Genomic DNA, 18,411 nt, shown 5'->3' with positions numbered 1-18,411 from the left:
CCTTTACGCCTCGAGAGGGCATGGCAGCCTAATTTTTTTTTATTAGCATAGTATAAAAGTCAGTATATTCCGATAAAATTCAGATGTCACCCCATTGTTGGTGAAAATGTTGAATTATGTGTGTTTATTTACTCAAACTTCTTCAGTGTTAGACTGAGAAATCTGTATGGATATTTGTAATTTCTTACAAACGCAAAATACTGAAATACTACTCTGACTAAGTCTAATACAAATTTAGCAATATTTAATGTTCAAATGATGATACTAATGATCTCTGTGGTGTATTGGAATAATAGAAGTGCATTACTCAGTGTAATCCCTAGGTGGCACTGTAGCTTTATTGTGGTGTTACTGCGTTAATGTTGAAACCGCAGTAGACCGACAAGACATGGCTCCGTGCACACCATATATTACAATCTCAGTGGTGGCTCAGGGGGTAGAGCCAGTGTCTTTCAAATAATGGAAAGTCGTTCGTTCCACATGGAAGTGTTCTTGGGCAAGATACTGCCATCAGTGTATGTATGGCTTACTGTAAGCTGCTTTGGGCAAAAGTGTCTGCTAAATGCAAATGTAATAATGTAGGCTACACTCAAATCCAACAACGCCCATTGCTCTTCACAACTCAGCTCACCCAGGACTGCTCTTTAATACCCATTTTGCATGTTAAACAGCTTCATTTCATTTACAGCATGATGTATTTTAGACACACTGATATAAAAGCAAAAACACAACTGACAAAACAAAATACAACGTGGTGTGAAAATAAAACATCAGGTTAGGAGGTAAACACAGTTTCTAAACACAAAGATATTATTCAACATATTTACACTGTATGGGATGTTGAATCAGTTTTATCAGTTCACAAAGAAAGAGTGAGTGAGGCTGAATATATATCAACATATATGAAAATTTCTCATTTAAACAGAGGCCAGTAGATAGCTATTGACATGTTTTCAGGCCCATTGTGGTGTGTAACACATGGACCAAAAGACACTTGATGGAGGGCTCGAGTGACTAATATGGGTCTGTAGGTGTGGTTCAGATGGAAGAAGATTGCACACATTTTTGCTGTTTCCAAACCACTTAGCTTGGCTGGGAGGATATTAAAGTGAAATTTACAGAGTAATGCTGTCACGGCAAAACATTTTCCCTTGGAGGGTCAAAACTTAAACTTACTTGAGCTACAGGCCAAAAGACAATTTACAAATACAAGAACATTTCTTGAACTGTAAAGATGCAAAATGATAGTTCCCTAAACTGACTTACCAGTCCTGGATTAAAGGGCAACACAGACTTTAGCTGCCACATCACATGGTGTTGCATCATTTGACTCACTCCAAGTGATGTCATACCGCAACAAAGTGGTGCCATGTGTTCTACTGTGAGTAACAAATACATATTGTAAACTGTCTATGAGAGTGATGCTGTGGTTTGAACAGGGTGATCAGCAAATTATCTCAATTTCTTTAATCTCCTCTTTATCATTCTCCACCTGCTGCTGCTTTATGTTGTCTTCAGCTTCTGGCTTCCTCCTCTCCTTCGCCTCCCAGCCCCCTACCTTTGTCTTCTTCCTTTCCTCTGCCTCTTCTTCACTTACACCTCCCTCTAGTTCTACCTCCCTCTCTGCCTCTTTCATTGTCTTCCTCCTGTCCCGCAGGGCGCAGGGTAGACAGTTTGCCAGGAAGAGAACAGCAGAGAGACAGAGCAGAGAGAGGACAGCTCCCAAACCAAGCTTGAGCTCTTGAGCTCCCTGTCCTTCCTCCTCCTCCTTCCTAAGTCCTTCTTTCTCCTGGCTTGGGGAGAAGTACACCGTGCCCTCCTCCTGGTTGGGCATCAGCACAGCCCTTTCCAGATTGTTTCGAGTGATGATGCCTCCGTTCCCCACCCTGTTCCAGTTTCCACTGGTCATCCTCCCACTGATTTTGTCAGAGTAGTCACTGCTTAAAATCCCATTTTCGTTTTTGTCAAAATTCGATGCATAGATGTCGCTGTCTGACTCAACCAGTGTATCTGAAATGTCAAACTCAAACTCATCGCCCTCATCATTCTTGTCCCCTACTGGCTGCAGAAAGCCTAGGTCTAGGTTGACTCTTATCCAACCAGATCCTCTCGCCAGCCTCCTAGTCCTGCCCTCGCCACCTCCTGTTTTCATCCAATCACTGTCTCCTTCACTGATAGAGTTGGAGAGGATTAGTTTGTCAGTGCAGGTTGAAGCCAAAAGTTCTGCAAGCAGTAAAGGCCCACCTCCGTCACCCTGGGCAAAGATGCGTTGGTTAGAGCCAGGTGTCACCACAACCACAGTCTCAGCCAATGAGGAGAGACGGAGGAAAAGGGGAAGGTCACTGAAGGAGGAGAGCAGGGAGGCGGTGTCATCACTGAATTGGAGCCAGACACTGATGGACGCCTCCTGGAGAGACATGACATGGATGGGAAGATTATTAGAAAAAGTCATTGTCTTCTTTACTGTTTCACGTTCACATACTTTATACATAGTGCATACTTTACAGTTATGGCCATATAAGTGTTGGAAAATGAAGTCAATGTCTGTAAAGGAGCAGGACTACAAATGAAAAATAGACAACTAAAGAGAAACTTTAGAAGAGCCAAAAGAAAGAGGAGAAAAGACAAATTAACAGTGTAGTACCAAATTTTCCATTAACATCTTAACATTTATAATTAAGCAATTAAAGGTGCAAGACAATCCCATTTTTCAAAACTGGTAGCTGACAACCAGAACAATTTCAAAATCCTTTTCAGAACAAATGACCATCTCATTAACCCTGTTTTTGTTAAATCTAGCAGTGAGTCATCCATTTCTAAATGTAAAGATTCTCCAGATCACTTCAGAAGTAAAATTGATTATATTAGATCACTTTTATCCAAAGGTCAGAGTCTCAATTTTCTCACTACAGAGCCTTTTTTTTAAAATGAGGATACACTAGAGAAGTTTGTCCTGGCTGATGCTGAGATGCTTGGCAAAGTATCTTCCCAGCTGAAACCAACAACCTGCATTTTAGATCCCATTCCCACCTCCTTAATTAAAACATTTTATAGTTCTTTTAAAGACAGTTTACAGGTTTTTGTTTTTCTGTCAAATTTCACTTTTTCTTGGTTGGGAGATGCTGTCTTTTTCTTTTTCACGAGGGACGCTAGCTGACTTTTCAGATCTGCAACTTGTTTCCTTAGCTCATGTATGCTACTAGCATCCGACTCGGCTTGGGTCTCACCGCAGTTAGACTCAGTTTGCATGTGGGACGCAGCTTTCTCTTTTGTGGTACCCAAGTGTTGTTTCATTCTCATAACCTTGGATTCTTGCCTATCTTCTTCAGTATGTAAAAGCATTAAAAGCTCAGCAAATTATGGGGGGTTCTGTTTTTTGTGTTCTAGGCGGAGGTCAGCAAGCAGGACATTGTCCCAACAGTCCCTGCAAAACTGTCGGAGTAGGTGTTTGTCTCTGTCCTGTACTGGGACACCTCCTCTGCGTACCGCGTTACCCGGGGCAACCTGAAGGCACTGCAGGTACGTTGATGGTTTTTCTCCAGAATCCTGAAATGTGCTCATGAACCGCACAAGCAGTTCATCCCCATATTCAACTGTGGCAAATGCAGAGTCCAAAAATTGCAGATAGGCTGTAGGAGGCACTTCAGGACCAAGATGCCTGATGACATCATTAGCTGGAACAAGAAAACTCTCAGGGTTTTACGAGTTTTATCAAGGTCAGAGACAGAAACTTCATCATCAAATCAACATGGGACCTCCAAGTGTCATAATCGACCTCACTGTATGGTCGAGGGATCTCCCCAGAGAAACCTCTCAATCTCAGGATACAGTGACAGTGGGGGTCTGTCTTCACTCCTCACGATATGCTCCACCACTATCTTTTGCACCTCAGGTGGGTTGAGCCCACTGGGACTCAGAATTGAGGGTGTCTTCGAGTTAAAGGGGGTAGCAGTTGTTCTCTGATTAATATCAGAGAGACCAAGATCAATGGGAGGGGAGCACCAACCAACAGTTGTGACGTAATGTCATGCTGGCTGGGCTCTGCATCCTGCTCAGTGTCGCTTGGGTCTTGGGGCGAAGTAACATGCTCACTAGATTCAGAACCCTCAATAGATTCCTCTATTTGTGACATTACCTCCTTTAACACCTCCTCGAAATCCTTTCCACCAAGTTTGTCGATTCCTTTCAGTTTGTTGAGGTAAGTTTGTGTGACATCACTGCCTACCTATTGTGTGTAGATATTTACCAGGGCTTGAACATGGTAGGTGATATCAGGACTGCCTGACGATGGGCGAGTACGATGCAAAAGAGGTTCTAACGCCTGCATAGCAGTGCTATGGTTATACTCTACTATCAGGTTTGTATGAAACTCTGTAGCTGGATCATCTAGCTTTTCAGTCCTATTGATTGAGCCGAGTCTGGCTCGCCATCAAACTTCGGCTGGCTCCAATATCCAGGTAGGTCCAATGGAAAAAAAACCTGGTCTACAATAAGTAGAATCAGAGCATTCATTTTAATTTTCTCAACTCTCAATCAATTATAGAACATAAATCATGTTAAATCTACACAAACTCTATTTCAATCGAGAATAACTATTTTCACTGAATTACTGTTGTAATATGGCATCACAATTCTCAATAATAATATAAACAACACTCAAATAATCAGATTGTGTTATTCATTATTGAAATAACTTCTCAAAATCAGCAGTATCAAAATGTTGTCTGCTCTTGACATGGTAATTAGCACACAAACAACGTCAGCCATTAAGACAGAAAAATATAGTTGTGCACAGTAGGTAAATTGTGGCTAAATGTGCTTTCAGTTCACAGATAAAGTGCTTAACACATACATTGTGTTCAGCGTGCACAAAAAAGAGCAACAAACGAATAATAAACATCTCTTATACACCTTTAAATGTCGAATCAATGCTTCGGCATTAATGTATCTAGTGTTCAACAAGGGGGATGTCCCAATGGGAGCACCACCCTGCCCAGACAAACCTATGTTCACCTCCCAAACGACATTGTTGCAGGACACCTTAACCACAACTGTGACATTTTTAATTCTACAATTCTATTATCAGTTATCGTCCTTCTCTCCCCACTGAGTTTTTTTGGGCAAGGTTTACTCATGTTTCTCACAATGCACTACAAGCAGGATTATTTTAAGTCACATGTCTCACATGACCCCTTGGAATTTTTTTACCATCTAAATTCCTTGAAAGACACACAGTGAACATCATGCAAAATAGCAGAGCCCGACTGATTTATGGGTATTTGGCTTTATTGATTTACCGGCTGATTTATAAGATTTTAAAACCTTATATTTAAAGTATTGTATTAAGTATAATACAGAAAAACATGCTTGGGGTAAATAAAAGTAAAATTTTGCTTTTAGAACATAAATAGCAAACTTTTGTTGATGTGGCCATTTTTTGTTTATATACAATCAAGCGTCTGCACATTGTATTTTATTTTAAAAACTGACCGGATGCTCTGTGCCTCTCCTGTGTCCCTGACTTCCAGCCAGCGCAATCTGCTCTGTGCAACTTGTTGCAGCTTCCGTCAAAAATAAACCAGGCAGCCATGTCTGGCTTGACTTAACTGTGCGTCGGAGCTGAGCGCGACCGCTTGTGATTTGTGACACACAACCAGCTGCTTGCCGATGGAGAGTGATGGCAGGTTCTCAAGGGGGATGCTTTTTGGAAATTTTGCTAACAAGGGGGGTGCATCCCCCTCATATCGCTTACTGATTATTATTATTATTTTACAAAAGGAGATAGAGGGAGATGGTTAAAATATTTTTCCCTTCTGAATTCTGCTTGATGGTAAAATATTTCTTTAACCCAGGTGACACATGTGCTGTGTTGAGGTTATGGTAGTGCACATGTGAGGATGGCGGTGTTCTGTGTGTTTCCGTGGGGAGCTAAATAAAGCAGCTAATGGTATATAAGCATTTCAGTTTCAACAGAAGTGTTGAGCATGTCATGACTCAGCTGCTGTATTGAAGGAATTAGTGCTATGTAAATGTACAAGCAATGCTTCATTTTCCATATAACTTCAGAAATCACCCTTTCTCTCACCTGGTGGTAGTTGTGTAGGATATTGTAGGCTGTCACTGTTGTTGTGATGATGAAAGGGTGGGCGGGGCTTGCTTTGACTGACATGCCGAGGCCACTGACCACCTGCACAGACAGGTCACCAGGGGTAACAGGGTCAGAGGTCACAGTGATGTCACATTGGCCCAGCACACCATCCCACTGCTCAGAGATGACCTGAGAGAAAGAGGGAGAGAGACAGAGAGTGAGTTAGACAGAGAGAGAGACACAAAGCCCTAACCTGCCAAGAGCTGAAGCCAGAGAAGAGTCCACTCAGCCAGCTGGTCCTGAGGCTCTGTCCAGACAAACTAACATGCGCCAGACAGCCTCGGTACCACAACACCAAGCCAATCAGACCAAACCAAATTATCAATCAACAAAAAGAAATCTATATCACATACTGGACGGAAACAACTAAAACACAGAGTAAATTAAAATGTTATCTGACCTGAAACTTAACAATAGGAAATTATCTGAGCACTGTAAAAGATCCTGAATCAAGAAAAGCCTTGACTATGTGCAGACTCAGTGAACGCACCCTAGCTATAGAGAAGGGTCGGCATAGACAGAGCTTGCTGCCAGAGGAGGAGAGACTCTGCTCCCACTGTGACAGAGGTTGAGTCAGTCCTACACTTCCTCACCTCATGTCCCAAATACCGGGCTCTGAGAAATAAATATTTTCCTAATATAATATAAATACACCCTGAATTTGAAAACAAAACAGACATAGAGAAACTCCCATATACTTGGTGAAATGCCCAAATGTGAGAACATTGCAGCTAAGTATATCACCTTATGTCACAACCTGAGGACAGCGGCACAAACAACACGGAGGGAGGAGAGAGATGCGCCTTTTGTAGCTGGAAGTACCGTCATTATTTTGAGTTATTACAAACACACACACACACACACACACACACACACACACACACACACACACACACACACACACACACACACACACACACACACACAAATGTGTAAGAACTGGTAGAGAGCCAGACTTCATTAACTATGAAGGAAACAAACATCCTCAAACATCCCCCTTTGTACCAGACTTGCATAACCACACAAAGACAAAGCTATGATAGCATGGTTAACAAAACTGGCAAATGGGTACTACAAATGTGTAAAGGCTTTGGTCTGTACATTGTTAACGGCAGAATAAGAGGAGACTCTCTGGGCAGACTCACACAACGCTCTGTGTTAGGTAGTAGTGTTGTAGATTATGCAATTACTGACACTGAACCACAATATATAAATGCATTCACTGTATCACCGCAACAGCCCCTTACAGACCGTAGCCAAATAACCCTATTTCTGAAAAAGTCATTGTCAACCACTGTGAATCCAAACCCTGAGCCAAGGCTGTTTCCTCTACAGGAGATACAAATGGACAGAAGAGAGCACTGCTGCCTATACCTCTGCACCAGACTAAAATCCGGCATGAAACAAAAAGAGCGATGGTTTGATAAAGAATGTACTGTATCCAGACAAAACCTGAGAAAACTGTCAAACAGAAAACACAGGAACCAAAGTGACCTCATGGGACAGCTTGAATATATCCAAGCTCTGAAAGATTACAAAAGACTCCTTCATGTGAAAAAAAATGCATTATATGGAGGGAGAACTCAATGAAATTGAAAAAGCTATAAATGAAAACACCTTTTGGAAATTACAGAAAAACATCAACAGAAACCCATGTACAGAGACCAACCCGATTTAAAATAGCAGAATCTGGAAAAATTACTTTAATGACCTCTATAAAAATCCAGAGTCTGAATCCCCACCAAATTTTAACAATAGGCAAACTGAAAGAACCAGAAATGACAGTGAAGGACACCCAGTGTGCCCTTGACTACCCCATCACCATTAAAGAAAGACAGCACAAACTCAAAACCCTTAAAAATGGAAAAGCTTGCAGTATAGACAGCGTTAACTCAGAGATGCTGAAACACAGTAATTTAAGACTCCAACTTGCCAGGTTAGGGTAACCCTTGCAAAAACACTTCAACCTGGTGCTGGCTGCTGGATATTACCCCAGTGTTTGGAATAAAGGTCTCATTTCTCCTATACAGCTCATCATATACCGCAGGCCGAGTGCCGCAGATAATCACACCAATGTTGTTATACAGTACAGCCGCACTCCCTCTCGTGTGATATTGCTTTTATTCAACAGTTCTAAAAGCACATTTTATTAGTTAACACAAGTAAGTAAAACACAAGAGATTATGATTTGTTTATATAATTAATCATTTATTTGGCTCCGCCAACACAAATACGTTGCTCTGTAACTGGAAGGGAGACTAGGCTGTTGCCAGACAACACATAAACATTTCCTAAAGACTGCTACTTGTTTCATTTACATTTATCTAAATGTTTCCATTTATTGTGCAACCACTAAAATAAGAGTCCAGTGACAGTCGCTTTGGTGGCATGATGTGCGTTTCTGATGAATTAACAGCTCGGTCAGACAACACGTTGCTCCATCGTTTCCGGCTCTCCATAGATGGTCTCCAGTATGTCCAGCTAGCTTTCAGACTTGCGAAACAAGATTTGATTTAGATATGTATTTCATGTTCGGACTGTGACACAGTATCTATGAATCAAAAGCATCTCACCTATGCCCAGTCACTGCCTTGATCTCTCTTGCCTTGAGTCCCACATCAGACAGTTTCTGTATGGCAGTGTTGAGTTCATTTTCTACTCTTCTCTAATTTGTCGAGGTTGGCTGATGTCATATTAACACACCTGGTTTGTGCTGATGTATCCTGGCCTCTCTTCTTCCCTTCGTCCTCCTCTGAGTCTGACCATTTGTAATTTAAATCAAATGTAATTTGTGGAAATATGTTCATCTTTGCGGTGCAAAGTTTGTCAAAATCCAAGACAAGTTGTCAATTGATGTAACGTTAATTAACGGTAATTACAACGCCTGCACAGCAGAGTGATATGTCTGAAAAAGTCCCAGTGCAGTTGTACTGTATATCAGCACTCATGGAATGCCTCTTGTCCAATCAAATTCAGGCCACACGTGGTCTGAACTAACTGTTGTATAATGGAATTTATATGAAATCATTATTTAGTATTTGTCACAACGCGGTGAGGGATGTCCTGTCTTGGGTTTTTTGTCCTGTGATTTTCATGTTTTATTTTGAAAAGTAACTCTCCTCTCATTTCAGGTCACTTGCCCTTCCTCTTGTGTCCCCGGTCTGACGTCATCCCTGATCCTTGATTGTTTTCACCTGTGTTCCCCTTCCTCATGTGTATAAAGTCTTTGTCTTCCCCTGTCTGCGTCGCAGGAGTATTTCGTCTTATGTCGTATACAGAAGCCTTATTCACAGCCTTGCCTTGTATTTCCCAAAGTTAAGTATCGTCAAGTTTTATTTTCTGAATTTGTTCTCTTTGGTTGTTTGATTCTTTTGTTGCTAAAGTTTGTGGTTAGAGTTTTGATTTTCAATTTAGGATTTTGATAGCCATTTGTTTCCCTCCGTGTGGAGTGCTTTTCGTTGTACCTTTTATTATATAGAGTAGAAATTTTTCATAGCCTGTGAGCTGACCTCTTCGGAGAGATTTTTGTTTTCTATTTAAGTTTTATAGCCTAATATATAAGAACAGTGTAGATTCCTCATTCGGGAGCGTTTTCCGTTTTATGTGTTACTTGTCTTGTCTGTCTCCATAGAATTTCCATAGCCATTGTTTTGTCATACATACTAAAGAGCTACAGATCAGTAAAATAAAACCTGTCTTTACTTCAATCATTCTGCATCTCAGTCCTCTCTCCTTGTCTGAGCGTGACAGTATTATAAATGTATAAATAGTTGTAGGTGTTTTAATATTTGTCACACTATACAAGTTCATTTTAATTGTTTTTTATGCGTTCATTTCATATAAGCTGTTGGAATATTCAGGGTCTCCACTCCTCAATTTTTGAGCTCAAAAGCAGAAACCCTGAATTCATGAAATCTATCAAAGACATTGATATATTTGTATTGACAGAAACATGATGTCTAAATGTCTTGCTCACTCACTGTCCTCCAGGATATAATGAAGTTATGGTGCTCTCTTGGTGTGGTATAAAGGAGATCTTACCATCAGATATCACCAGTAAACAGGGTAAATCACACATTTGGTTGAGATTAGATCAAACCCTGGGCATAGCTGATAGGGATCTATATCTCTTCAATTTATAGTAGATTCTCCTTATTTTGAAGAAGACATCTTTGACACTCTCCATTCAGAAATTGCCTACTTCGAGGCTTCTAACTGGAGATCTGAATGGACAAACAGGAATTGAACCTGATGTCATGGACCCACAGGGCAACAACCATGTATTTGGTCAGGCCCCCCGTTAACCACACCAACTGTCATCCATTGGAACAACCTTGACTCTGAAATAAATCAAAGTGGCAGGGAGACGGTGCATCTCTGACAGGCCTTTGGCCTGTACCTAGTTAATGGTAGTTACAAAGATTCACATACTCCTCAGCTCTTGGGTCTAGGGTTACTGACACTGACATAGACCCCTCCACTATCAGTGCATTCACTGTCATACAGCAATCCCACCTTTCAGACCACAACCAAATAAATGTGTTCTTTAAACTCTCAGATCAAATGACAAAAAAACAGAACCCAGTAAGCTGTTTAAATTAAATCTTACTTACAGATGGGCCCAACAGTGGAGACAAATTCATCATGGCCCTGAACTCACCTGAGCTGATGAATGACATATCAACATATGACCAAAAAACAATATGTCTCTACCAGAGATGGTGTAAACAATGCCACTGATGATATCATTATGATATTTCATAAGGAAGCTATAAAAGCTGACCTCATAAAACTAAAACCGGAAGCCTGTTAAAAGGCAAAATGCTGAGAAATGGTTTGATCAAGAATGCAAGACCATCAGAAAAGAGCTGAGAAAAATAGCAAATGAAAAACATCAGCAACCAAACAACCCAGCTTTACGTATTAGATACAATGAAAGTTTAAAGAAATATAAATGTGGAATTAGGAACCAAAAACCAAATTACACTCACATGAAACTTGAAGATATTGAGAATGCCATTAATCAGAATCAATTCTGGGATATGTGGAACAACTTCAACACAAAGCAACTGATACTACCCATCCAAAATTATGACATCAGCAGAGCACATTTTGAAAATCTGTACAAAGACATACCAATAAATCAAATCAATTCAGATCAATGTATTATACAAGAAAAACTCCAAACATTAGAAGAAACAATTAAAAACAACCAAACCCCCCTTGATTTCCCAATTACTTGGGAAGAATTGACCACATAGACAAAATCTTTCCAGCCAAGGAAAACTTGTGGTTCAGACAGCATTAAAAATGAAATGCACAAATGCAGCAGCCTGAGATGCAGGGTGCAGTGTTGAAGTTGTACAGTATTGTACTATAGTCAGGATGTTTTCCTGGCAGCTGGTGCCAAGGGCTCATTTCCCCCATTCATAAGAGTGGGGACAAATCAGACCCTAATAACTACTGTGGCATCTGTGTCAGCAGCTGTTTGGGTAAACTATTCTGTAGTATGAATATACCCTTCACACTTTGATTTACAAACATGTACACCAAACAAAAAATGGTAAAATTTTCAAGATGCAAGAAAGCTTTCAACTGTATTTGGCATGAAGGACTACTGAACAAGGACTACAGCAACAGCTGGACATAGTAGAAAAGTTTCTTTCAAAAATGCCCCAGATGTCAGGAGAACAGGAGAACAAACCACAAGTTTACCATAAATAATCATGTAATTGAACATAGCATAAGTTACACCTACCTTGGTATAACCATCACAGCATCGGGGAGTTTCAACATGGTAGCGAATGCACTAAGATTGAAGAGTCTTACATGCAATTAAGAGAAAATTTTATAATTTCCAAATTCCAGTCAAAATCTGGCTTAAAATATTTGATAGTGTCATCCAGCCCATTGCGCTGTACAATATTGAAGTGTGGGGTCCACTCAGCCATCAGAGCTATACCCGCTGGGACAAACAGAATCTTTACATACAGAATTCTGCAGATACGTCTTACATGTACACAGAAACACACCAACAAATGCATGTAGAGCAGAATTAGGCAGATACCCACTGATAATAAACATTCACAAGAGAACACTCAACTTTTTTAACCATCTGAAATCCACCCCCTGAGACATCCTCCAATCCAAAGCCCTCCAAACTCGAGAGCTGAGCCCAGAAGAGAGTTCCCTATGTCAGTTGGTCCTGAGGCTAACTGCCCCCTCTCAGACACAGTCTGGCCAACCTCACAACAACACTGCTCTTCTAACACCAATCAGAGTAAAGCAAATCATAACACAATGTAAAGAAACCTATCTGGAACATTAGAAAGAAGAAACTAAAAGCCAAAGTAGATTATAATGTTATCTAGCCCTAGAAAGAGATTATGAATTAGCAGAATATGTCTCTACTGTCGGAGATAGAAAGCAGAGACAGATCCTGACCAGGTTCAGGCTCAGTGACCACAAACTGACAATCCAAAGAGGAAGACACAACAAATCATGGCAACCAAAAGAAAACAGAACATATGGTCACTGTTCAACAGGTGAGGTCGAGACAGAGATGCACTTTCTCCTAAAATGTGAAAAATTCAAGGAAACAAGAAACATATATTTTGAAAAATTCATTAATTCATTCTTGATGTTGTGTATATGTTTATGTTAAATTATTGTTAATGTCTGAAAGTTTGGATAAGATGCATTGCAATATTGTTGTTAAAACTTTCATGCCAGTAAAGCCCCTTTGAATTTGAATTTGAAAGGGAGAGTGAAATAAGGATGAAAATGATGATGATGATGATGATGATGATGATGATGAAGGTAATGATGATGATGATGATGATGATGCCGATGCCGCTGCTGTGTAAGTGAAGGTGTCCAACTGAATTGATGTGCAACTTTCACATACATAGAGTGATGTATTTCCTGGTTGTAAACCAATCAGGGTGTTCTGGGCACCAAGGTAAGCCACTCGAGGGTCTTCTATTCTCACTGAGTTAAGAACCAGCTCGGTAACATCCACAAACCAATCAGATGAACCCAGGAGGTGTGTGGTTCGGCTGCTGGAGTCCTGAGCTGTGAACTGAGTCAGAACCTGGACTGAGGAGCGCTGATACACCGGCACACACCTGAGGAGACAGGACACACTCAATGTTTGTGAATAAAATACAGTTGCAATCAAAATTATTCAACCCCCACTGCATTTTAGGTTTTTTGGCAGAATGTAACATTTTTCAGGTGTTTGCAATAAACAAATCACACAAGAACAGTTTTAAATGGTTAGCAGGTACTGAGGTTTCAGAAGAAGTCCTGGATTATACTAGAGTGGCCATCACAGGCCACATCAGCCCCTGTTGGGGCATTTTGTCCAAAGAGTACTTGACAGAGTCCAGTGAGGGTTCACTGTCTATGCATTTAAGAAGGCAAATGAGGTGGCCACTGAGAGAATAAAGCTTATAAAGAGGCTGAATAAACTACAGTAAAGACATGCTGGGGCTGTTTCCTACCCTTTCTCTGTGAGGTGGTTCCAACCATCGATGGCATTGAGAACAGGGTCTGACAGGGACACTCGCAGGGGCACTGAGGGAGCCCACACCTCCAGACACACAGAGCCATGTAACGTTCCAAGTAGAAACTCCACTGTTGCACAGGTGTTACCCAACCCGGATTCACTGCCATCCACAAAGAGGTTGGAGCAATCACTGGACACCTGTGGTTAGAATTGAGACAGATATGGACAGATGAAGGGAAAGTTTAGAAGATTCCAATTACACTAGTGATTACAGGACATATGTACAGTACGTATTTTACTGTTTTATCTATAAAAATGTTAACTGTTTGATATCTCGGTCAAACTAAATGCTATTAACACCAAATTTGAGATCTTTGGTTGCCATGGGAAGGGATGAGCCGAATTTGGCTACACCACACACTAATCAACATAAATGCATTTTTCCTTGTCACCAGGGGTGTTGAACTGGAGGGAAAACTGGGACTGATTACCAGGGTCCAAATGGGGGAGGGGGCACTCGAAAGGCCTGAAATTAAATGTTGTTTTTATTTTAATTTTTTTTATTTCTAAGTAATTACTGTCATAACTAACTTAAAATTGGCAGAATAAATCAGATGAGAGACTTTACTCTGTATAAATAAAAAATAGTGGAGGCTGTCCGAGGCCCCTCTCAATACATAATGGTTTAGTCCACCCCTGAAGCTGCAGGTGCGCCAGGATGCGTCTCCAAACAGCGGAGAGGCTGCGGCTCATCAAGAAAGCAAAATCAGGGAGCCTTAAACGCAAGGAAAAGGCAGAGAGGGAAAGAAAGCAAGGAGAGGGAAGAAAACTCCTCACACATCTCTTTTGAAAGAAAGGTGAGCACAGTTTACCGCTGACACAGTTTAAGAACAGTTAAAGCTAATAATAATATCAGCAGTTGTAAAGATTGAAGGCAGTCATTCAGCCATGAATCTAGCTCAGTTTGAGCAGCAGCAGGTTCCTCATCCTCATCTCATCCCTCATTAAGTGCTGACTGAAAGTTATTATTACAAGTGATCAATCAATCAAATTGAGGTCGCGGACCTCATGGTAAAAACAGTTCAAATTCAGAGCGATATTTACGGCTTAAATAAATCTTAAAAACTGAGCCCGTGATGGCCTTCAGAAGACAGTGATGTTAATGACAGATGATCCACCATCATTTCTAGAGGGCTAAAAGATATAGAAGTTGTAACATAAAAATATCCTACAATCCATATTTATTTCAGAATGATTTTCATGTATTAAACACAGTTCTGAAATAAAAAGAGACTATGTATGTGTATATATAACATTTTCGGCTATCACTAAAATAGAATGTTTGGTCAATAGTTTGGGACTCTCACCTTCCTGCTTTGCAGTAGGAACAGAGGAGAACATTTCTGGTGCATGCAAACTGTGTGACAGTACAACTCAATACAATCAGAGAAATGTTTATCTTTTCTGGAAATCAGAAGATTAAATCGCAACAACCATATAGCCTCATATATATTTTCTCATCCCAGATCCAAAGCCACCACCTGTGAATCTACAGTTGTGGAGATAAATTAGACCTGCATGCGGGACTACAAGGAAGACAGTGAGCAGTAACCAAGTAACTGTCATGTTCTTTTCACAAATATATAATAAAATTCATAGTTTTAATAAAACGGCCACAAATCATTTTGCCAGCCTGTACAAGGGCCCAATTAGATTACTTTTCATGGGGCCCAAAATCTCTGGCGGCGCCCCTGCTTGTCACTCTCATTTTCTGTTGCAATAATAGAAATGTAATCAAACAGTACTGATGTGGGGTCACTCCTGAGGCCAGCCATATAGTTAAGTAACGATTGGTCAAAGTGGGCATGATTTAGTACAACAAATCCAAAATCGGCACTTCCCATTACAGCGAATACCATGGCTCAGACGTTGGCCTGTGACTTCAAATTGCCCCGAGCCTGTCATCCTTTGGGCCAAACTTCCATGGGCTCTGTGGTGCGCAGGTTCCGAGTCACGCGGGAGGGCTTGGCCCCCGTTCATAACTGCTTACATTTGAAATACTACAGATTTGTCTATCAATAGAAGAATAATTATATGATTAAAGTTCCTTTTAGTCAGTACACACTTTTGTATGACCGGGGGATTCTGAAGGTATTTTATATCAACAATAGGTTATATTCAAATATGTAATATTTGTTCACATAGTGAAAAACCCAGCTCAGTGGTCTAATGTGGATGTTGGACACAAACATGACTCTTAATGAATGATAAAGTTGCTCTATGTCTGTTGGATGTGTAAAAAAGCAATGTTTGCCAACATATTGTCCACAACCACTTAATTTGGTGATAAGATGTCAGATGTGTTTACAACTTGTTCTGTAGCCCCCTTCTGTAGTGGACAAAAAAAGCATTACTGGAGATTAAACCCACTGTGATGTTGAAACTTACTTGATAGCATGTCAGATAACAACATCTATCTTCTGGGAGAGGCCGAAATATAGCAATATTTGTTTTTATTTGTTGCACCCTTAACACTACATTACATGACACTTTAATCCAAGTCGAACCTTGACCGTGTTCTCATTGGTGGAGTGGCATGTGACTGCAGATGTAACGTCTGACACCTTTCCATCATGACTTATGGCCAGGACAATGACAGGAAGTGTTACCCGCTGGTTGGTCAGTATTGCTGTGTTGATGATAGTGTTACCCTGATGACAAAAGATATGAAAACACACAATCACAGTGATGTTTAATAATTAAGATTACATAGACCTTTAAGTATCATACATTGTGAAAAATTGGCTTGTGACTGATTAAATGAACAAGTGAATGAAGCACCTCTGTAATGGGAGTGATTCCAGAGATGTGTCGATCAGCGAAGGTGAAGATGCTCACTCCTGCACTGTGTGGTGATACAGGGTTGTTATGCTCAGAGTACTCCACCCACCAGTTGGCAGGCACTGCCATGGCAACACCGAAACTCTGCTTCCGGCCGTTGACTGACAGACACACCACCTGCTGAGGGAGAGTGGGACTGCAGGGCAACAGTAATCAGAGACTGAACTGCCAGTAGATTACTTGATTACATGATGGTTAAATAAGGCAGCTTTCAAAGCAAACGGGATTGTACCTGTAAAGGAAAAAGTTGTGAGTGATTTTCTTGGTTATCACAAGATGAGCTAAATGAACCTGCTCCATTCTTTTGTCTGCATATTTGGTTGTAATAACTTACTAAAACACAGAAATTACATGGACTCTTGACCTACTTGTGTGTTTGCTTGTGTGTGCTGTGTTTGTGGCAGAAGATGGATAGCACGTCGTGTTTGGAGCCTTGGCTTTTTTCCAGAGTCACGGCCCAAAGGTCAGAGGTCAGAGTTCTCTGGGCCACCATTGACACCAAGCCCTTCTTCACTTTCAGCCTACAAGAGTTTGTTGGCAGTTAGTAATACAGTATGATACACATCATCAGCTTTTTTCAAATTTAAAAATCACATTTTCCTCCTACCTGTAATGCTGTCTTTTCATCTAAATGTTATGGTGTGAGGTGCTGAATTTTGGAGATGGAAAACTAGATGGCTGGTGTAGGAATGTGTCCTGTATTTATTCACCTCTATCCAAAGGCCTCTTGGTTCCTGATGGATTCACCTTTCACTCACTGCCCTGCTCCCCCATCAGAAAAGCTAAAAGGCCACTGTCACCTTTTTGCCCCAGCAAGGAGAAGAGACTGATAAGTCCATGAGACCTACTCCGAGACTTGTAATCTCCGCAAACTTGAACCACTTGTTTAACTTTTTCAAAGTTATCACTCGTGGTTTGAAGTGCTTTTATTTTGAAAGCTCGAGCAAGCTCTTTTTGTTAAAGTATCGTTGCCGACTCAGAAGAAGTTACCTTTTTCCAATTCTTGTATTTAGTAACAATGGAAGAATCGTCCGGCCAGCGTTTCATCCTCCAGTTATTTTTAAACAAGAAGTTAAATCAGTTCAGAGTCGAAGCTGAAGAATTACTGCTCTAAGGAACTCTGTTTAAGACACTGATCATTATTCAGAAGGAGAAGTTATCACGGCTTCTTGAGCAGTTCAGCTACTGCACCGGTGCAGTAGCTGAACTGCTCAAGAAGCCGTGATAACTTCTCCAGCTGAGCAGAGAAATTACCATCCAGCCACAACCGGACACCCACAATGCACTCAAGTTGTAAACTCATCCACTGGGCCGGTGAGTTTTGTCATCAGAGATGAGGCGCAAAATCATCCTCCAGCGGTTGGACCGCTGCTACACCCGCAGCCAAGCCCAGAAAGGATCAGAGGAACCCAAGTCCATGGACCTCTTCATCTACAAAACAAAGTTTGAAACTTGCACACAGCTGGAGTAATAAATATCAGAGTCGGTGTTGATAAAGCTTCGACTTCCACCTTATAAGCTCAAAGAGAATTTCGGATAGGGTCCTGTTAGTGTAAAAATTACCCTGTAATATTGACTATCTGTTCCACAAATTCACCATTCTGTTTAAGTTTAATTTGATGTGAAAAATCAATGGATCCGTGTAAAGAAATCACTACTTCAGAATATGAGATAGAACATGATATTGAACATATATTTTGAATAAGCTGATTGTAACTGCTCAAGCCTGACTTGTACAGTTAGATGTTTGGAATAGTTTCCTCCGGCCTATTCTAATAAATCAAACAAGGGAGGTGGTGCCCCATTTACGAGTGTGTTATTAATCGCCAGTGATTAATTACCTTTATTATTA

At 40.8% G+C, this 18,411-nt stretch overlaps 1 protein-coding gene and 1 long non-coding RNA gene across 2 annotated transcripts in view; one reads left to right on the top strand and one right to left on the bottom strand.

The window, feature by feature from the left end:
* Positions 1–502: 502 nt before the first annotated feature.
* tmem132a (transmembrane protein 132A) overlaps positions 503–18,411 on the bottom strand; it is a 33,280-nt gene continuing 15,371 nt past the window's right edge. The window contains exons 8-14 of the mRNA XM_037116019.1: positions 16,928–17,080; positions 16,500–16,695; positions 16,226–16,369; positions 13,654–13,856; positions 13,056–13,275; positions 6,086–6,277; positions 503–2,407 (exon numbers count right to left, since the gene is read on the bottom strand). Of these exons, the coding sequence (XP_036971914.1) occupies positions 1,445–2,407; positions 6,086–6,277; positions 13,056–13,275; positions 13,654–13,856; positions 16,226–16,369; positions 16,500–16,695; positions 16,928–17,080 (2,071 nt within the window). The 3' untranslated portion in view covers positions 503–1,444. The remainder of the gene's footprint in view (positions 2,408–6,085; positions 6,278–13,055; positions 13,276–13,653; positions 13,857–16,225; positions 16,370–16,499; positions 16,696–16,927; positions 17,081–18,411) is intronic.
* Positions 14,261–16,197, top strand: LOC119029292. Its single transcript, XR_005077959.1, has 3 exons — positions 14,261–14,515; positions 15,185–15,273; positions 15,568–16,197. It is a non-coding gene; the product is annotated as an uncharacterized LOC119029292 (long non-coding RNA).

This window comes from Acanthopagrus latus, chromosome 1, assembly GCF_904848185.1.
Source record: "Acanthopagrus latus isolate v.2019 chromosome 1, fAcaLat1.1, whole genome shotgun sequence".
Taxonomy (NCBI): domain Eukaryota; kingdom Metazoa; phylum Chordata; class Actinopteri; order Spariformes; family Sparidae; genus Acanthopagrus; species Acanthopagrus latus.
The sequence above is the reverse complement of the archived record's forward strand: the minus strand, read 5'-3'. Positions and strand labels throughout refer to the sequence as shown.